The sequence below is a fragment of the Triturus cristatus genome, chromosome 4_2 (genome assembly GCF_964204655.1).
Source record: "Triturus cristatus chromosome 4_2, aTriCri1.1, whole genome shotgun sequence".
Taxonomy (NCBI): domain Eukaryota; kingdom Metazoa; phylum Chordata; class Amphibia; order Caudata; family Salamandridae; genus Triturus; species Triturus cristatus.
The window spans coordinates 75,369,747-75,387,413 of record NC_140586.1 but is presented as its reverse complement, the minus strand read 5'-3'; the positions used below and the strand labels follow the sequence as shown (position 1 = coordinate 75,387,413).

At 44.7% G+C, this 17,667-nt stretch overlaps 1 protein-coding gene across 31 annotated transcripts in view; it reads left to right on the top strand.

Annotated features, from left to right (window-relative positions):
- Positions 1-17,667, top strand: part of NFIX (nuclear factor I X) — a 1,406,323-nt gene that overhangs the window by 1,133,207 nt on the left and 255,449 nt on the right. For all 31 annotated transcript variants that reach the window (XM_085600616.1, XM_085600591.1, XM_085600603.1 and 28 more), the window contains one exon: positions 5,708-5,770. In XM_085600616.1, the coding sequence (XP_085456742.1) occupies positions 5,708-5,770 (63 nt within the window). The remainder of the gene's footprint in view (positions 1-5,707; positions 5,771-17,667) is intronic.

The window sequence follows — 17,667 nt, the reverse complement described above, 5'->3', positions numbered from 1 at the left end:
AGATTTTCACCCAGGTAGGGTTATAACGCGTATTGTACAAAGGATAACCACACATATTGTTATAACATTTCTTTGAGATACTCATGTTGTTATAACATTTCTTTGAGATACTTTTCTTGTTGAAGGTCTTCCTAACACTTTAGTCACAAACAATGGGGTTCAGTTCACTTTAGAATACTGTTTGTTTCCTTGTCACTATCGCCCACTGTGATAATTTTCCCCTTAGTTAGATTTTTTCATCTCCTACATCCCTTGATAGATTCTTTCGGTATGAATAGTTTAACACTATATAAGGGAGAAGATGTGCTATAGTGGTCTTTATTTATTGGTCCTTCTGTTTTTAAATGTATTTTCTTTTCCTTCTCAGCTGGTATATCCTACCCCTTCAATGTCATATTCTCTATTCACATAGTGATGTCAGAGACTGTTGGAATTTAGAATGTTGATGTGAGGAACTGGAAAAGATTTAAAGAGAGGAGCTTAGGAAGTGAATTAAAATGTACACTGATGGGGACAATGGCGACTGCAGCGCTATGGGTCACTGCGCTCATTTTTAAAAAACTTTAAGACTGAGCGCAGTGCCCGCTTCAGGGACACCGCGCTTGTTTTTGTTCTCGGTTTTTTGAAACTGTTCGATTGAGCGTGGCTCTCTCTTCTGGAATACCGCCCTCGGTTTATTTATAAAAAAATTTAAACTGTAAGACTGAGCATGGCGCCCGCTTCTGGGACACCGCGCTCGGTTTATGTATTTATGTTTTTTTAACTGTGAGGCTGAACGTGGCGCCCGCTTCTGGGAGTTCGCGCTCGCTGCTACAAACTCTACAATGCTCTGCGGTGAAGGACAGACTGGCCTCAGTCTTTCAGTGCTCAGTGGAGGGTGGAGTTCGAGCGTACAGTGCGGACAGGACATTTTTAGGAATATGTTCCACAGCGCCAATGTGTGCCAGGTGCACCATTTCACAGTAAAACAGCCCAAGAGACTCATACAGTAATCCAGAAAGGAGAAGCCAATTAAGAGAAAGCTTCAAAAATTGAGGTTTGATATTGTCACAGCTCTGATCACCTGTGTAGAAGGAGCACAGGCCTCCCGTTACCCACACCAGGAGAGTGCCACCATGCTACATCTACAGCAGCGCCAACCACAGGCACTGTGCACTGCATCACCCACCTCAAAGCTCGGCGAGTCACTGCATGTCACACTGCATCATCTCGACTCCATCTTTTAAACATCGACTTTGATGCTTTCAAAAAGTCATGTATTGGCAATATTTCTTATGCGCATCCTCCGCATAAGATCCAGGAAGCGAACACGTCCGGGAAGCATTCTGGTTTCACAACAGATCCCCGAAGTGTCTCTAAACCCAGGCATTTCTGAAGCGGCAAATCATTCTCAGATAGTTTTTGACATCTTCGGGCTTATTGCACAAATCTCCTTCTCCGCAGAATGTCTCCATTGATGGTCCACCCCAGCCCCCATAATACACTTACATCCCGCGAGGCACCGCGTGCAGCAGCTACATCAGCTTTGCCTTTGCCAATAACATGCAGCGTTTAAAAACCAAGCATTTGCAATGCAATAGGTCTCGCATTTATGCGAGTTTAAGCTATTGGCATTGTAAATGACAATGCCTTTTATTTATGTTTTAAAAACCCAAAAATAAATAAAAGGCATTGTCATTTACAATGCCAATAGCTCAAACTCGCGTAAATGCGAGACCTATTGCATTGCAAATGCTTGTTCATTTTCCTTTGGACATTGGTTCTCCGTTGTCAGGACCTGTCCTCTTATTGCAGGGGCGGATCCTCCTCAAGAGCGTCACCCTACCTACTGCATGTGCAGCAGGCAAACACAAATAAATAAAATGGCATGTCAATGGCATTCTATTTAATTGGCACTGCCCTGGCTCATGCTGTGTACAGCGCAAGGGTGGGGGCGGGACTGAATCCTGAAAATGCAGGATGAGAGCACTGATCTACAGTGTGCATGTCGGATTAGCCGACTGCCTTGCGACGGCCAGCCCGACATGCGCACTGTAGACCCAGCAATCCAAAGGATGTGAAACAGCCATGGAGATTGCTGGCACAGGCCCCCAGCCTCAAAATGAGTGCTGGGTGATCCTGCTCCCACCAATCCTAGAGCTGCTTTCACAGCATGATAGCAGCTCCAGGACTGATTAGAGTTACATTCCACAAGCAGGAAGGAAGTCCTTCCTTTTCCTGCTCGTGGACAGCAAAGAGAAGTGCTGCAAAGTTTGTGCTCCCACTCCTGAATTTATGATGAGTCGTGCGCCTTCATACCCCACCATTTTTTATTTGAGCTTCCTGCCACTGCTTTGCTGGCAGGTAGAGATGCAAGAAGGGCAGGTGCAGAGGTAAGGCATTGCCTAGTTTGTCCTCATTACGAAGGAAATTGGTGCTTATTGGGCTACACATTCGATGTCATTATAGGTCCTCTTAGCTCTTCAGAGTTGTTAGAATCACTGCCTAGAGTGGCTCTGGGTTAATACATATTTGGAGGAAGCTGGTAACATGTTCACAACTGCAATCAGCAAGAAGCATTTTTCAAGTTAAATACTATTGTGCCCTATCTGGGCCATGGATTTTGGGCAGGAATAATATGCGGCAACCTTCAAATAGCTAGGTTGGCAGGAAGTTTGTGCATTGAGTCAGCCAGGCCACAAATATCCAGATGGTGAAAAACAACTCAGTAAAAGGGCATTGACGAATATGTATTGGCTCTGGGAAGGGGGTTTTGTGAAAGAGGAGCTCGAGGCCCACCTTGAGCATATGTAGTTCCCTACCGGTGAGCTGGCGGCATCATACTGAAATCTCTTGATAAAAATATTGCATTAATTCATGTTATGATCCCCATACACTTATGAAGTGGAAACAGAGCCCTTTTGTAGGTGGGGCTGTCTAAAAGATATGAGGAAATTCTCAAAAAACAAGCATTCCTGCCCTAAAGAGTAATGCCAGGTTACTCAGCCGAGGGAATAGTAGTAGAGCAAGACCACTTGCTTCCTGTTGCACTTTTCATTAGAGTACGTCCAAGTTTTGGCAAAGCCAATCGGTCTTGCCTTTTAAATGCATTACTATTAGATTTGCTAATGCTTTTTGCCAATGCTGTTCCAGTTTAACAATGCTAGTTTTCTGATGCTCCACACCACTTAAACCCTTTACTTGCATATAGTTTTGAAGGCTACAGTGGCCAGGCGTGATGACATATACATGCACATGCATCCCCATGGATGCGTGTGCACACTGCATGCAGTGACTGCCAATCTTTTAGGTCACACCTACCAGACAGCACTTGCAAGACAAACTGTGGCTTACCAAGAAATAGAGGGGCTTGGAGCCAACCCATTGCTTACCATTGATTGACTTTCCCTTCATTCTCATTTGCCTGTATCTAATTTGTGTCCCAGCTTGTCAACATTGTGTTTCTCTCTGCTGCATTGTCTCTTTACCATCACGTCTATTGTCTGGCATCTCGGCTTCCATTGGTTGCTTTGCAAGCACTACTTTTTTAATGTTAAGTATTCTTTGAGAGTGCATGTGTTTTCGAGCAGTCTTTCTCATGTGCTTCTCTCCCAGTGTACTCCATGTTGCTCTCTGTTACCTGTGTGCTTCTCCCCGCCACCCTCCCTGTTACGCTCACCAGTGTGCTTGTCCACATTGCGTCTCCATTCTTTTTATGTTGCTTTTTCCCCACACATGCCCTCCTTCTCTTTCCACGTTGTTGCTTCCCCCACCCAGTGGTTAATTTGTAAAAAAAAAAAAAAAAATAAGTGCCTGGGCTCATATCAGGAGGCAGCTTGCACCAGCCCATTTCTCCTGTTAGCACTGCCTAAAACAGAACCAAGTACTAACCATGAAAGGGAGAGGATGTGGCATAATGGCTAGAGCTGCCGACTTCGGTGCTGTGGAACCAAACTGGAGTTTCGAGGTCAGTTCAACATCCTGTGACTCCGGGCAAATCACTTACAGGCACATGTAGGCCCATAGGAATGAATGGGAAGGCATTCCTTAATTGCGACTCGCAATTTGCGACTCGCAGTTAAGGAATGTTTGGGAATCGCTAATTTTATAGCGATTCCTACATGCATAGGCTTTTGCTATTCCGAATTGCAAAAGCCTACATTGATGCATGTACCTGTTAATCTCCCCATGCCTACCACAAATGAATGTGCCCTTAACTGGTGCTCATGAAAAGCGCCGGTATTGATGATTAAGTGCCAGTGCTGAGCACTGGAAACCACTGGCTCAAGTTAAGCAATGTCCCCACCCATGACCTCTGTATTGCTTTCCCCCAACCTTCATATTACTTCTGCCCCTCTCTCCTGCTCTTCCCCAAATTACTTCTCTTGTCCGTGTTGCTTCCACATTCGCCCACCCTCCCCATTACACGTCCCTGGTGCTGTCCTTCGTGTTGCTTACGTGCCACATGTTGCTTCTGCATACCCCGCCCTCCCGTGCTGCTCCTGTGTTCCCTCGCCATTCCCCATGTTGCTTCCACTCCTCTTTCTGTTTTTTCAGCCTCTACTTTTGCTGCCATTCCCCCTCCGACTTAAAAAAATTCTATGTGGTGCGTTGTATTTTTTTTTAGGTACCACTACAGCTTGGATGAGTAACTAAAAGAAAGAAAAAGTACCAACATCATTTTGTGGGCGTGTGCATGTGTGGTGCATGCACCTATAAAAAAAGCAGGAGGTAGCGTCAAAACCTTTATTTTTTCTAAACTTTAACCATGCTGCATATCGTCTGGAAAGCTGTATAGCATGGTTAACCATTGACATAGCCAATATGGTTCAAAGGGAGAACTGTTGGCTTTGGCAATGTTTGTTTTATTTACCATCCAAGACAGCAGACATCTAGCTCGGAGCATTAAAAAAAAAAAAAAAAGTATGCAATAGCACTTGTTAAGAAAGGAGTGGCCTGACAGCAAATTCTAGCTCCTGGCCCTCAAAATAAATACAAAATATTTACAAACTAATGCGTGAAGGAAGAGTGGGGAAGCTTCTAGGGATGTGGTAGATGCTGAATGGCAGCGGAATGGGTGTTAAACACTAAAAAGAAGAAAATGGCGGTGGCGTAGCAATGTAATAGCTGTGGGGTTGGGAAGCAATGCCAAGAGAACTGAAGGGGAATTTAAAGAAGGAAGCATCACACGAGGTGAAAAGAAAACAAATACACTCCCATGGAGTGCTAGAAGAAGAAGAGAAATATGTAACTCCCTGAATGTAAACAGTGGAAGAACAAAGTACAGAAAAAAAATGAGGCAGAGAAACGGAATAAACAAAAAACTAGGACAAAACCCTTCAAACGAGAAATAGAAATAGGAATCAAGAGAAACTGAAAAATCGAAAGTCCATTATATCTATATATTTTAGTATGTTACAGATAGTAGACCTTTGATACACCAGACAGCTGAAGTTCAAGTGGTCTTTAGACAGGACCTAGAAACGGGTCTGGCAGTTCCAAAGTGCTACTACTCAGCAGCTTATGGCTCTTCTGAGCTTGGCATGTTGATGATGTCAAATCAGGGAATCAAAGAGGGAAAATAAAAAAAACAGTGTAGTCTTTTCAGCTACTTAGAGCTTAGGGCTTTAGTCCTGCAACATGTAAACATGTAAAAGCTATATTTTCTTTGATTTATTTTATACATTCATACTAATTTTAAACCATTCTTTGTTTTATTTCTTGTTAGAATCTGGACAGTCAGACAGTTCCAACCAGCAAGTAGATGCAGACATCAAACCACCTCCCAATGGTAAGTGTTATCCACTACACACTACTACTGAACCCTGCACTGCATCTTACCACTGTCCAACACAGAAGATAGGGTTATCCTAGTTCGGATAGAAAGTGAGGAAACAAAAGGACCCTACAACTAATGTCACAGAATACTTGCTGCTTAAAAAGAGGACATAGCTACCACACAGGTAACAACACCAAGCCCCTACAGCTTATAGAGAGAGAGCAGAGCTACAGCTTGGGTTACAACCTTCCTGCTACATCAAAACTGGTACTCTAGGCCACAAAGCTGCAACAGCTCAGGGTAACAGAGCTGCTACTGCTCAAAGAGTGGTCGTAACAGCAGGTAAGGTAAACAAAGCTGCTACTGCTCAAAGAAAGGTCAGGGCAGTAGCTCAAAGTAACAGCTGCATCTGCTTAATGTTCAAAATTGCTGCTCATGATGTTTACTTAGAGGTTAGAACTGCAGTTCTGAGCTGTTATTCACTGCAGGGGAACTCACCGAGACTCAAAGTCCAGCTTCCCAGAGCATGGTGCGTAGTGAGGTCTACCAAGTCCTACACAAGTGTGACCATTCTGTCTGTGCAGTTGACCCACTTTGTGTCATTCCCCTGCAGCAGTTGGCTGTATACCCTGTGCTAGCCAATCTGCTTGAACAGTGCAATTCTATTCCTAGTCCTCCGAGTTTGGCATGAGGAAGAGTGTGCTTTATTGGGGCTTTATTTTTTGCACACCCTGCATTTTTACACAAACGTCTTAAATTCAAGGCAATAGGTCTGGAGTTGAGTGCCAGCCTATTGGATTTGTCAATGCCTCTTGTTTTTTCATGTTTTTTTGTAAAACCTTATTGTTATGGGAGTTTCTGGGCCCTTGGAAATATCAAAACACTAACATCGCTTAAGAACAAAAATATTTATGGTCCCAAGAGCACACATTGCTTCAATAGTCCCTGGCACTGATGGAAACTACTTTGTGTTTGGACGTACTCCTGAAAAGTAGATTACCATCACTCACAGTTCAGTCAACCAGTTGCTGAAGTGGGCTGAATAAAAATGCAAATGACACAACAACAGACCAATAGATGAAGATGGCTTACTGAAAGCACCTGTAAGTAAGTCTCTTTATACGTTTAGTAAAATCGAAAGGTCTTGGCTAATGGCAGCTACAAAAATAAATACACAGCCCAAAAGGCTGCTTGTTGTGCTATTCTGGGCAAAAGTGCTGATTTGCCACACAAAGAGGAGGACTCCAGGACATAAGAGATATGACACACCATCCTGTGCCACTAGCTGTCCTGCAGCGCTTATTGTGCCACACACCTAAGTCACTCTGTAAGACCTGTATCAGGTCTACCATTGCAGCCTGTGTGTGCAGTTTTAAACTTGCATTTTAACCTGCCAAAATAAGCCTTTTGCTAAGCCTAAACATTCCTTTTTAAGAAGCAACCCAGAGGTAGGCACTAAAATTCCCATAGGGCAGGATGCAGTGTATTTAAAAAGTTGGACATGTACTTTCAAGTTTTACATGTGATGGTAGTGAAAAGCTCTCAAATTCATTTTTCACTGTTGCAAGGCCTAAATCTCCCGTAGGATAAAAATGGGTTACATTTTTATATTTAATAAGTGATAACTTTTGGTTGAGAGCAGGTAGGAATGTCATGTTTGGCATCTAAGGATTGTAATTTAAAACTTTTTAATGGCGGAGTCAGATGTTAAGTCACAGTTTTGAAAATGCCACTTTTAAAAAGTTGCCTTTTTCTTGCCCTAACCATTTGCTGACTGCAGCCTGTTCCTGGGTCACATGATTAGGTGTAGTTGGCAGGTAGCCTTTGTGTAGTCCTTCTAGACAGTATCACAATAGAGTGTCTGGGTGTTGGCAGCAGGGCCGGACTGGGAACCAAAACTGTCCCTGGCAAAGTGCTCAACCGCCCCCCCCCCAGGGGATTTGGGGGGCGCAGCCGAGCTGTTTGCCAGGGCCGATCTTGGCTGATTTTTTTACAGGGGCCGACATTGCAGCTATGTTGCAAAACCGGCCCTGTAACAAAAACGGCCCCCCTGGGGCCCAAAACCGGCCTCCAACCTTACAGACACCTTTGTAGGGGGAAAACTCCAGAAACGTCTTCCACTTCAAAGGGGGCATCAGGTATAAAAATGAGATTCTTTACTACAGAAGAATCAACACCATGCGGCCCGGCTATTTAAGGCCTTTCCTGCTTGCTGAGAAAGAAGAATGACCCTGCCCACTTTATCTTAGGCTGAGTGACTCCAAGGATCAGCTGATTGACCTCCTGTTATGTGCTACAGAGCCATAACAAGCTCATGAGGTCTACTCGCAACTGCCTAGCTGACCTGCCGCACTGTACCTGTCTGGATCTGGAACTGGACCGGTCTGAACCCTGCGGGTCTCTGCTGGGGTAAGTTCTTGATCCCCAAGTGGTGCCTCTCAGGTCCGGGACTGTTGGTGTGCCATCAGTTGAGCTCCTCCTTGAGGAAAATGAGAAATCCTGAAGTTTGGTCTCTTTGTGACCACAAACAGGCCAGTTCTCATCAAGGTCTTGCCGCCCACGCTGAAGACCAATGCGGAGCTCCAGTGAACCTGACTCTTCACGCTATAGGGACCACGAGCAATGCAAGAACTGTACTTGGCTCTACAGGATCGACAACCCGCGGGGATCATCAATGCAACTCTCCAGCAAAAACTGTCTCTGATGCCCAACAGGATCTTTGCACTACAGTGACAACCGTCTGCGATACCCAACCTGCTCTTTACCCTACAGCGACTACCATATGCAATGCTTTTTCTTTTCCTTGTGGCCTCCTCCCCATGAAAAGAACTCTTTGTGTTGGAGTTTAGATGCCAGCGTTTGCAGTGGGACTAACTTGACCTCTGTATCAAGCCTGCGCTCCATGGCGTGTGGCCTGAATGTGTGACTTTCACTCGGTGCCACACAACCAGATAACCGCGACTGGCGCTTGTGCTTTTAGATTCAATACTTACCTGATATTTTGAAATTGCATATCTCTGGCTCTATTGCTTGGATTATTGTTATTTTGGTGTCAAGTAACTTATTGCATTATACTCTAGTTTTCTAAATTTGTGTGGGATTTTTCTTATGTTGTGCTTTCACTTTATTGCTGTTTGTGTTCTGCATAAATACTTTACACATTGCCTCTAAGTTAAGACTGACTACTTTCGTGCCAAGCAACCAGAGGGTTAAGCACAGTTTAATTTAGTGACTATTTTGAGGTTCACCCTGACAGTGATTGTGTTTGTTGCTTGAGAAGGGCTCACCCCTGCTTCAGCCAACTGCCCAATTTCTCCCAAAACAGATTTATCATTATTTCTTTTTGAGTTAATTAAAATCCTATAGCTTGGCATACTCTGTTGGAAAGAGTTGTAACTCTGCCCTGCCACCTCACACCCTGCCAACAAATGTTTCTTCTCTGGCTTTACACTGAAATAGATGTCTATGCTACAGGTCAAACAGTAGGAGGTGCTGGCATTCAGGATTGAGGTGGATTAGAGCTGTTTTTGGGTCGCAGCATTGGAAAGCAGGAGGTCAGATTGAGGTGCCGTAGTATAGCTGCCTGTGGAATGGCAGGGGCTGTGATTATTGGTATTTACGTGTATTGCATGAGCTGTCTGTGGGTCCCAGTACTGTAATAGAGGAGTACAAGAACAGGATTCTTAATTCACATGTTTTACGCCGCAGCATTTGTAAAGGGCTATTATTTACGTTTCTGTCAGCCAATTTAACCACCAATCAAGACCACGATTCGAAATCGGAAATCAGGGATCTGAATGGAGGTCTGCACAGTGAGGCTTCCAGGTCTGCTGTTTCCTGAGCCCTGGCTGTGAAAGAACATTAAACAATCACTGGCAATGGCAATATGTCTGGCTTACAAATTAAACTGCTTTTTCTTTTCAAAACTCTTTTTATTAAACCATGACATAGTTGTACATACAAAGAGCATTTACATTGTAGTGTCAATCTTATTTTACATTTGAATTTTCTATCATTATTGACAAATGAAGGTCCACAACAATAAAGAATACCATTATTCCTTGCATCCCTCTCAATGTCCATGATGTACCTGCCATGCTTCCCAAATGTTCTCTCCTTTCTTCGGGCACCCTCTACTTTTATAAATCACGGACTCCGCTTGCCAGCACCAGAAAAAGGTAATTTTCACGTTCCTCCAGGGTTGGGTTGGGCGTCGCCCCCCACTTCCTTGCAATGTTTTGTTTAGCAACTATTGCTGATAATACCAACCATAACTTCATATGTCGAGGCCAGTCTTAGTTAGCCTCTGTTATTAGAAGGAACCATTTGGGGTCTAATGGAACTTCCACACCTACCACCTCCAACATCTTTCTGCAGAACTTTATCCAGAATACATGGATGCTCGGGCACTTCCAGAGCAGGTGATAAAAAGATCCCTCCATCCCACATCCTCTGTGGCAGCTTGCATCTTCACACCTCCTCATTCTAGAGAGCACTGACCTAGGGTAATGCACTCTATGTAGTATCTTAAGTTGGATGAGTCTGAATCCGGCCCGGATTGCTACCTCCCTTGGGCCATGGAGTACTTCCACCCTTTGCTCATCATCTAATGTGCCAACATCTTGTTCCCATGTCTGCCCAAGTATGGTTGTGGGATCTGGAGCATTGTTAATTTTTTTTTTTTATAGAATATGGAAATTGTCTTTTCTTGTATCTGCTCTGTAAGTACTCTGTCCTCTAGTGGGACAGCTTCTACTATCGTTTCTTCTTTCCTGATGTGTTTCCTAAGCGCATGTCCTAATCGCATATATTGAAGCCATTCCCCCTGTCCCATTGTGTAGTCTCGCTGCAGCTCTTGGAATGTGACATACGCTCCTCCTCTCCAGACCAGTGTCTCTATTCCTAGCAATTCCCATTTGGCGAAACCAGTTAAGCTTCCCACTTCCAAAAGAGAATCTCCTGTCCAGAGGGGAGTCATCCCAGAGAGTTTCTTCTCCCACCCCTGGTATTTCGTGACCACCTTCCACACTCTCACCACCGTCCGAGTATGCACTGGGAGGAGTCCATCCACTCGCTTACTGTAGAGCACTATCGGCGGGCCTTGTGGTCCCATGGTCAATCTATCTACTTTATAAGCAGGTTCCGCCCACTCCCCAAACATCCAACCATTGACGTTCACCAACTGCGCGGCCCAGTAATAGCCTCGAATATTCGGCACCGCCAGACCCCCATCAAAGACCCCTCTCTGAAGTTTACACAAAGCAATCCAAGGAAAGGCTCCACTCCACAATAGTGCCCTGATCTCTGACTCTACTCTCCTGAAAAAGCCTGGGGGTACCTCAAATGGTGAGTTCTGCAACATATATAACAGGCGTGGGAGCGGCATCATTTTAAACAGGGCCGCACGGCCCATCAACGTCAGCTGTAGCCTGCGCCAATGTTTGCCATGATGAGCCTGCCTAGTTGTTGCCATAAGTTTAGGTTACAGAACTCTCTTTCTCACGCATAATGTGAATTTCTAGATATTTGAAGCCACTCTCCTGCACCGGCACAGAGCATCTGGACGTTAGGGTTGGGGGTCCACCCGATAAAGGAAACAGTAATGATTTATCCCAGGTGATGCCGTACCCTGAGTATTCCCCAAAAATACAAAGATATGTAGAAAGCGATCAATTGATTGCCTCGGCCTCTCCACAAGTAACAAAATGTCGTCCACATAGAGAGATATACGATCTTCCCATTCCTCTCGTACTGGGATCCCCCATATCAGGGGATCCTGCCACACCCATGCCACTAATGGCTCAAGGGCTAAAACTGCTTTTTGTGTCATTGATGGGTTTAGACACTCGATAAGTGAGTATACGTGTAGTCTGTCACTAATCTTTGCTTTCATGCAGCCTCTGACACAGCCACAATAAAACACACAAGCTCAACAACATTTCCAAGATAATTAAAAGAATGCATGTAGAAAAAAACATGCTGCCATCTAAACACGTCAAACAAATGCTTACAATAATGAAACTAAACTTAGCAGTAGGTGTCTGTCTTGCAGCGGTTTGTAAATAGGCTATCGTTGTTTTAAGGACCCAGCTTGGCCACCACATTTAGAACCAAAATGCTTGCTAACTTGGAATTGTAAAACAATGATTCACTATGGACGATAGCGTTATATAATGGTGTGTTGGTTTATAGGAATTGGCCATATGGGATCCAGCGCACTGCAGATGAAATGAGCGGCAAGCAAATGATCTGTTAGCACTGCCCGGAGAGCAGTAGTATACTCTTAAGAAAGATTAGAATAAAAAGATGGGAAGTAAAGAAATGAAAGGGGAACTATAAAAGGAGAAAATTGAAAGCTCAACAACTGGCCAACCAGCCATGACATTGAAGCGCACTCATTTTCAGGTGGATGTACACGTGATCAGTAAATGCCGTCATTCACAGGGCAAGTGAGCCAATGACTGATGTGGTCTAAAGCATTACCCCATGCAGGACGCTATCATCATGGCACTCAGACCCATGGCAGAAGAGAGATGGCCAAGAGGCTATCAATGTATCTATATGGGTATATATGAATGCTTGTATTATTTGTTTATTTTTGGACTTACAAGATCCTAGCACACAGCTAAGAAGAGATACTAGTAATAATTATTACAGTGCCAAATCCCCCTCCCAGGGTTTGACAGAGGCAGTAACCAACACCCTTCCCTACAAAGGTAATCTGTGACATTTCATGTAACAACACACCTGTCTGTAGGCTTTAATGCAGAGAAATAGCAATCCACCCTTAAATCACTATTAACTTTAATATGGTTTTCACAATCAATTAGTCAGGCCTACTGCGTTTATCATATATTTTCATAATGAACAGGTCAGACCTAATGCATTGGAAATATTTTTTTGTAGTGGGCCTCTAGCTGTTATCATTGGCCTGCACCATAACCAACTAAAGGTTCCTCTGCTGAGCTTTAGCTTTCCCATAAGGCAACCATCAGGTATAGTCATAAAATTACATATTATACAAAATTACAGTTGGCAAAGCAAAATACTATCTCTTCTAAGAGGGCCTAACAAAGATTATGACAGTGCAAATCTTCTGTACCCTGTTTGGTCAGAGGAGGTAATCAGCCTAAAAATATGCCTACTACGGTAATCTGTTGGATTGCATGTACCAAAATACCTTTCTGTGAAATTCAATACTATAATAATAACAACCTACCCTTAAATTCTCGTTGACTTTAACATACGCGTTTCACAATCAGTATGTCTGGCCTATTGGCTTTATTGTAACATATTGTTATAAACAATTGGGCCTATAACCTTATGACCTTTATAACTGACTTGTCACCATAACTAACTCAGACCTACTGTGTTGATTATAAGCCATAAAACAATCATTAGAATAGAAATATGCACAAAATTCTGTTGTCAAAACAATATAAAATCCCTACTGATAGAACCTTACAAAGATTACTGTAGTGCAAATTGTCTATCCCCAGGATTTTTTTTAAGGTGGGGCACCAACTCCCTTGCCTACTACGGTAATCTGTACGATTCCATGTAACAAAATGCCTGCCTACAGGCTTTAGCACAGTCTTAATAACAATTCACCCTAAAAAGCTTATTGCCTTTAACACATGCTTGCACAATACATATGTTAGGCCTATTGGTTTGTCATAATGTTTCATTATAAATAGACCACACATGGGGAATCTGGCAGAACATTTCCCAGTGAACCGATAAGGCCTGTAGCCTTTACCAATGGATTAACGCTACATACAACCAATGTTCCCTCTAATTTGTTTCCTCTGTGTGCTGCAGTGCAAGATATCTGTGCCCTGCAGCCAAGGCTGTGTGTGCCAAGTATGCAAGTGCAGCCTGCGAGTATATAAATCCGTGGCAATTACCACTCAAAACTTTTGTTTGCAATGAGATAGAGAACAAGTGCATTTCACACATATAGCTCTAATTAACAGGGTCTTGTGACAGTTTTGCACTGTGGAGACAGATCATCATGACATTAATTGTTTATTCTAGTGGCACCTATACCCCAGGCTTAGAAAAGAACGGCAGGTGGTATATGTCAATATTACTCCGCAAACCTGAGAAAGGATAGATAAAATGTAGTTCTTGTATACATTTATCATGATATCTCACATTCATTTCATTTTTTATAGATCTACTCAGAGATGTTTTATCCCATAGGCAAAGTGGGCTCTGGCCCAGGACCCCAGCTTTTCAGGGGGCCCCCTGAGAGAGCCAGCTTGGTTCTGCAGAGTCGTGCTCTAGTGACCCTGAATCATTCTTACACAGATTGTAATGGATTCTCACCCCTCTTCAAAATAAATGAAAGGAAAACGGTATTTGAAATAGACATTTTTTTCAGAGAAATTATGCGTTTATGTTTCATTCTTTCAGATCAAAGCAGAACCTCACATATTCATATGTCACAGAGATTATTTGTAGTAATATAAGTGAACTGCTGTTGTGTTACAGTATTGAAATTGCACCTCACTATTCCTAAATATTAGATGTAAACACATTTAGAATGCCGTGGCTGGTGAATGGTTTAAATCTCTAGCTAAGCGCCCACCCAAAGTAAAAATGCTATATATTTTCTCTACGATGGATATGAACACCCATCACAGTGCTAAAACAATCTCAGGGCGCATTGCTGATATTGCACGAAAATTGTATCTTCGATTCGACCCGAGATTAATAAATCAGGTTGTCCAATTTATGTTCTAAACTGAAACACAAACAGTATTAATAAACGTTAACAATTATTTGTCATATTTATACATGTTATATGCTACGTGATTTAACAAATACTTACTAACTATGGCTTGGCTCGGGGATTCATTTTCGCGCCTGCCTGTCTCTAGCGCCAAGTACAGCGCTTCTCTGGAGCCGGCATGTTTACTTTTCCTAGTCTGCCTCAGATTGGCCTGGTACATTTTCTAAATTGACGCGGTTCTGCCCAAGCAGCTATGATCCGATTAAATGAGCATAAATTATGCTTAGCTGACAGAAGAAGCGTGCAAGAAGCATAACAAAACTGATATCAGTCGTAGAACTGAGCATCAGCTAAGGTGGCCGAAAGAGGCCTCGACCATCTATAACATGATTGGAGACAGGGGCGGCAGCAAAGACTCTCTAAAGACACATCCACCTGGTTCAATCAGTGCCCACAACAGCGGGCCCAGGACCTGGAAATGTGCTCAAAGCCTCCCTCCCTGATAGGAGAGATGAGGGGAGGGCTCCTCTCCGGTTCCACTTCTTGGAGGTGAGTTGGTTATGAAAGAATGCGTCCGTTCTTGGAAAGACAAGAGTTACGTCCTGAGGGGCAACCCCATCAAGGTAGAAGAGCCTCGTCGGAGAAATGAAGAGGACCGGAAAATGAACCCTCGCACGCACACTGGCGAGCAGAGAGTGCAGTGATGGCAAGGTTTGCGCGCCAGCCCTAGAGAGATCCCTTGTGTCATCACATCAAGCAGCGCATCAAAATTAGGTCCCCCTGTCGTAGAGAAAAAAGATACGTGTGCTTTCGGGAGGTGCAAACCTTGCGCGGAAGACGATACATTCTGACTCGCAGAGGGTCCCCCGAGTGTGAACGCATCATCTGCACTTCTGCAGCTGCGAGAGCAGCCAGGATCCAGAGAAGCAGCACAATGGGGTAAGATCAGGCCCGCAACACCCATTGGGTTCAAAGTGCTTCAGCCCTCCCGTCGTGTGTGGCAGCCCGAGCTGAGACAGCTTCCCGGGCACACACACAGTCGCACCCCAGTAATTCACAGGTCTTTAAAAGACCATTCACTTTTTAACGAGGCTTTGTTGTTGTTTCACCCCTTCTTAGAGCCCCTGCATCTCCACTCTGTATTTTGCTGAAAGGCCATACTTTTACGGCGCTACCATTTAAAATGCCATGGCTGGTGAATGGTTTAAATCTCTAGCTACGCAGAGACTTGCGCGCTTTGTAAGACTGTCTGCGCACTTGGCAAAGTCCCTGTGCGCGCCCGCACAGCTTACGAGGAACAATGCGTACAACACAAGCCCACCGAAGTGTGTATACACTGGCAACTATCAGGCATACATTTATAAAATTACAAACATGTATAAAATTATAGTTGGCAAAAGTCTAACAAGAATCATCAAAGTGAAATTCTACTCCCTAGCTTTGTCAGACTGGGTGACTAACACCAAAACCGTGGCCTATTATGGTAAAGTGTGAGATTACATGAAACCAAATACCTAAATACTACCTGCAGCATAATGTAATAGCAATCCACTGTTATAGGCCTATTAACGTTTCATATTAAACTAATCAGACCTATTTCATCTGGCACACCATATCTGATAGAGACTTCTAGCCGCAGATTCCTTACCTTAGAATTATACCTAGGCATCAGACTTGATCCAGGAATTTTTTGGGAGCAGTACCCCTGCGCGCCGGTAGGTGACATCATTTGGCTCTGCATGGTGTTGTCAACATTATCCACGCTGGAAGTGCTGTGTGCGGTGCCTATATAGGTGCCAACCCAGCGTACTGACATCATTTCTTATTTTTCCACACCAGTTAGTGCAGACTGGGAGAAGTGCTACCCCCAGTCACTTTTTGACTGACCTTTTTCGACCTTTTGTCAAAGAATTTTCAGACATTGCCTCCTAGTGTGGAAGGGATGTCCACCAGGAAGGCTGGTTTTAAGCCCTGCTGGCCCTGTCACTGGTGAATGTCAGTGATGGATCCACATCTCGTCTGTCTCTGGTGTCTCGAGCGAGACCACAATGCAAAAAGCTGCGTTGATTGTCATGCACCCCAAGGCATTGCGGGAGCGTTTACTCAAGCTCCTTGCTGCTCGGCATTCAACGCTGTGACTGTCTCAATCCCGGTAGAGAGGAAGATCCCAGGATTGGTCGTGGAGTATTGCGGGCATTCAGGTAAGACCCACAAAAAGAAGAAGAACAAGAAGACGACGAGGTCTTCGACGTTGCCTTATCCGTCTAAGCCATCGGACGAGATGAGGAAACATCGGCATTTGAGGCCTGGCTCCGCAGTTGAGCCTGTGCCTGAGCCGTCTCCATCTCTCCTTGAGGTTCCTGGAGCCAGAGCGACCCCCATCCAACTCAGTGACGTTTATAAGGCCTTGCAACTCATATTTGGGTGACTCGTCGCATTGGCGCACCCTTGGGCCCCGCAGGTTCGGGAGGGCCCAATTCTTGTTTTTCGCTGGCGGGTTCGCCCCCAGTGCCAGTCAGATCCATGGACAGATCTGGACCGACACCAGTCGAGCCACCTTGAACTATCCCCGGTGCCGGCCCCACTGCCGACGTCTCCAGCGCCCGGCGGCAGCACTGCCCACATTCTTATCCCCAATTCTGACATGGATCCGGCTGCGCATCATCCGATGCCCAATCCGGCGCTTAATAGAGCCATTCTATCTAGGCCGGAGTCTGAGCCCTAGTGTTATGGGCTAGAACTTGGGGAAGATTGGGAGAGGCCACTGGACCCTTATGAATACCAGCCCCTAGACTCAAATGCGGACAACTGATGTGGGAATCTGATGGATGCCAGTGGGTTGAACACCTCCCCAGATACAGGCTTAGTCTCTCCTCCTACCGTGGTTAGTGCCTGACCTCAAGATGGCGTCTGGATTTTGTTCGGACTGCAGTGTATCATCTCTCCAACTCCCCCGCTTTATTATGACATTCTCTGATTGCACCTGATCATTATCCTGACAGCGGAGTCCGAGCACTTTGTCCGATGCCCAGTGGAGCTGCTCGGTTCAGCTATAGAGGAGATCGGCCCTGGTTCATCCCCTCGGCCGTCACCTACCCAGCCGAACATTGGGCATAGTTTCTCCCCGTCTCCTTGTTTTTCCCCCCTTCGCTCCCCCTCCCCTGACGAATTT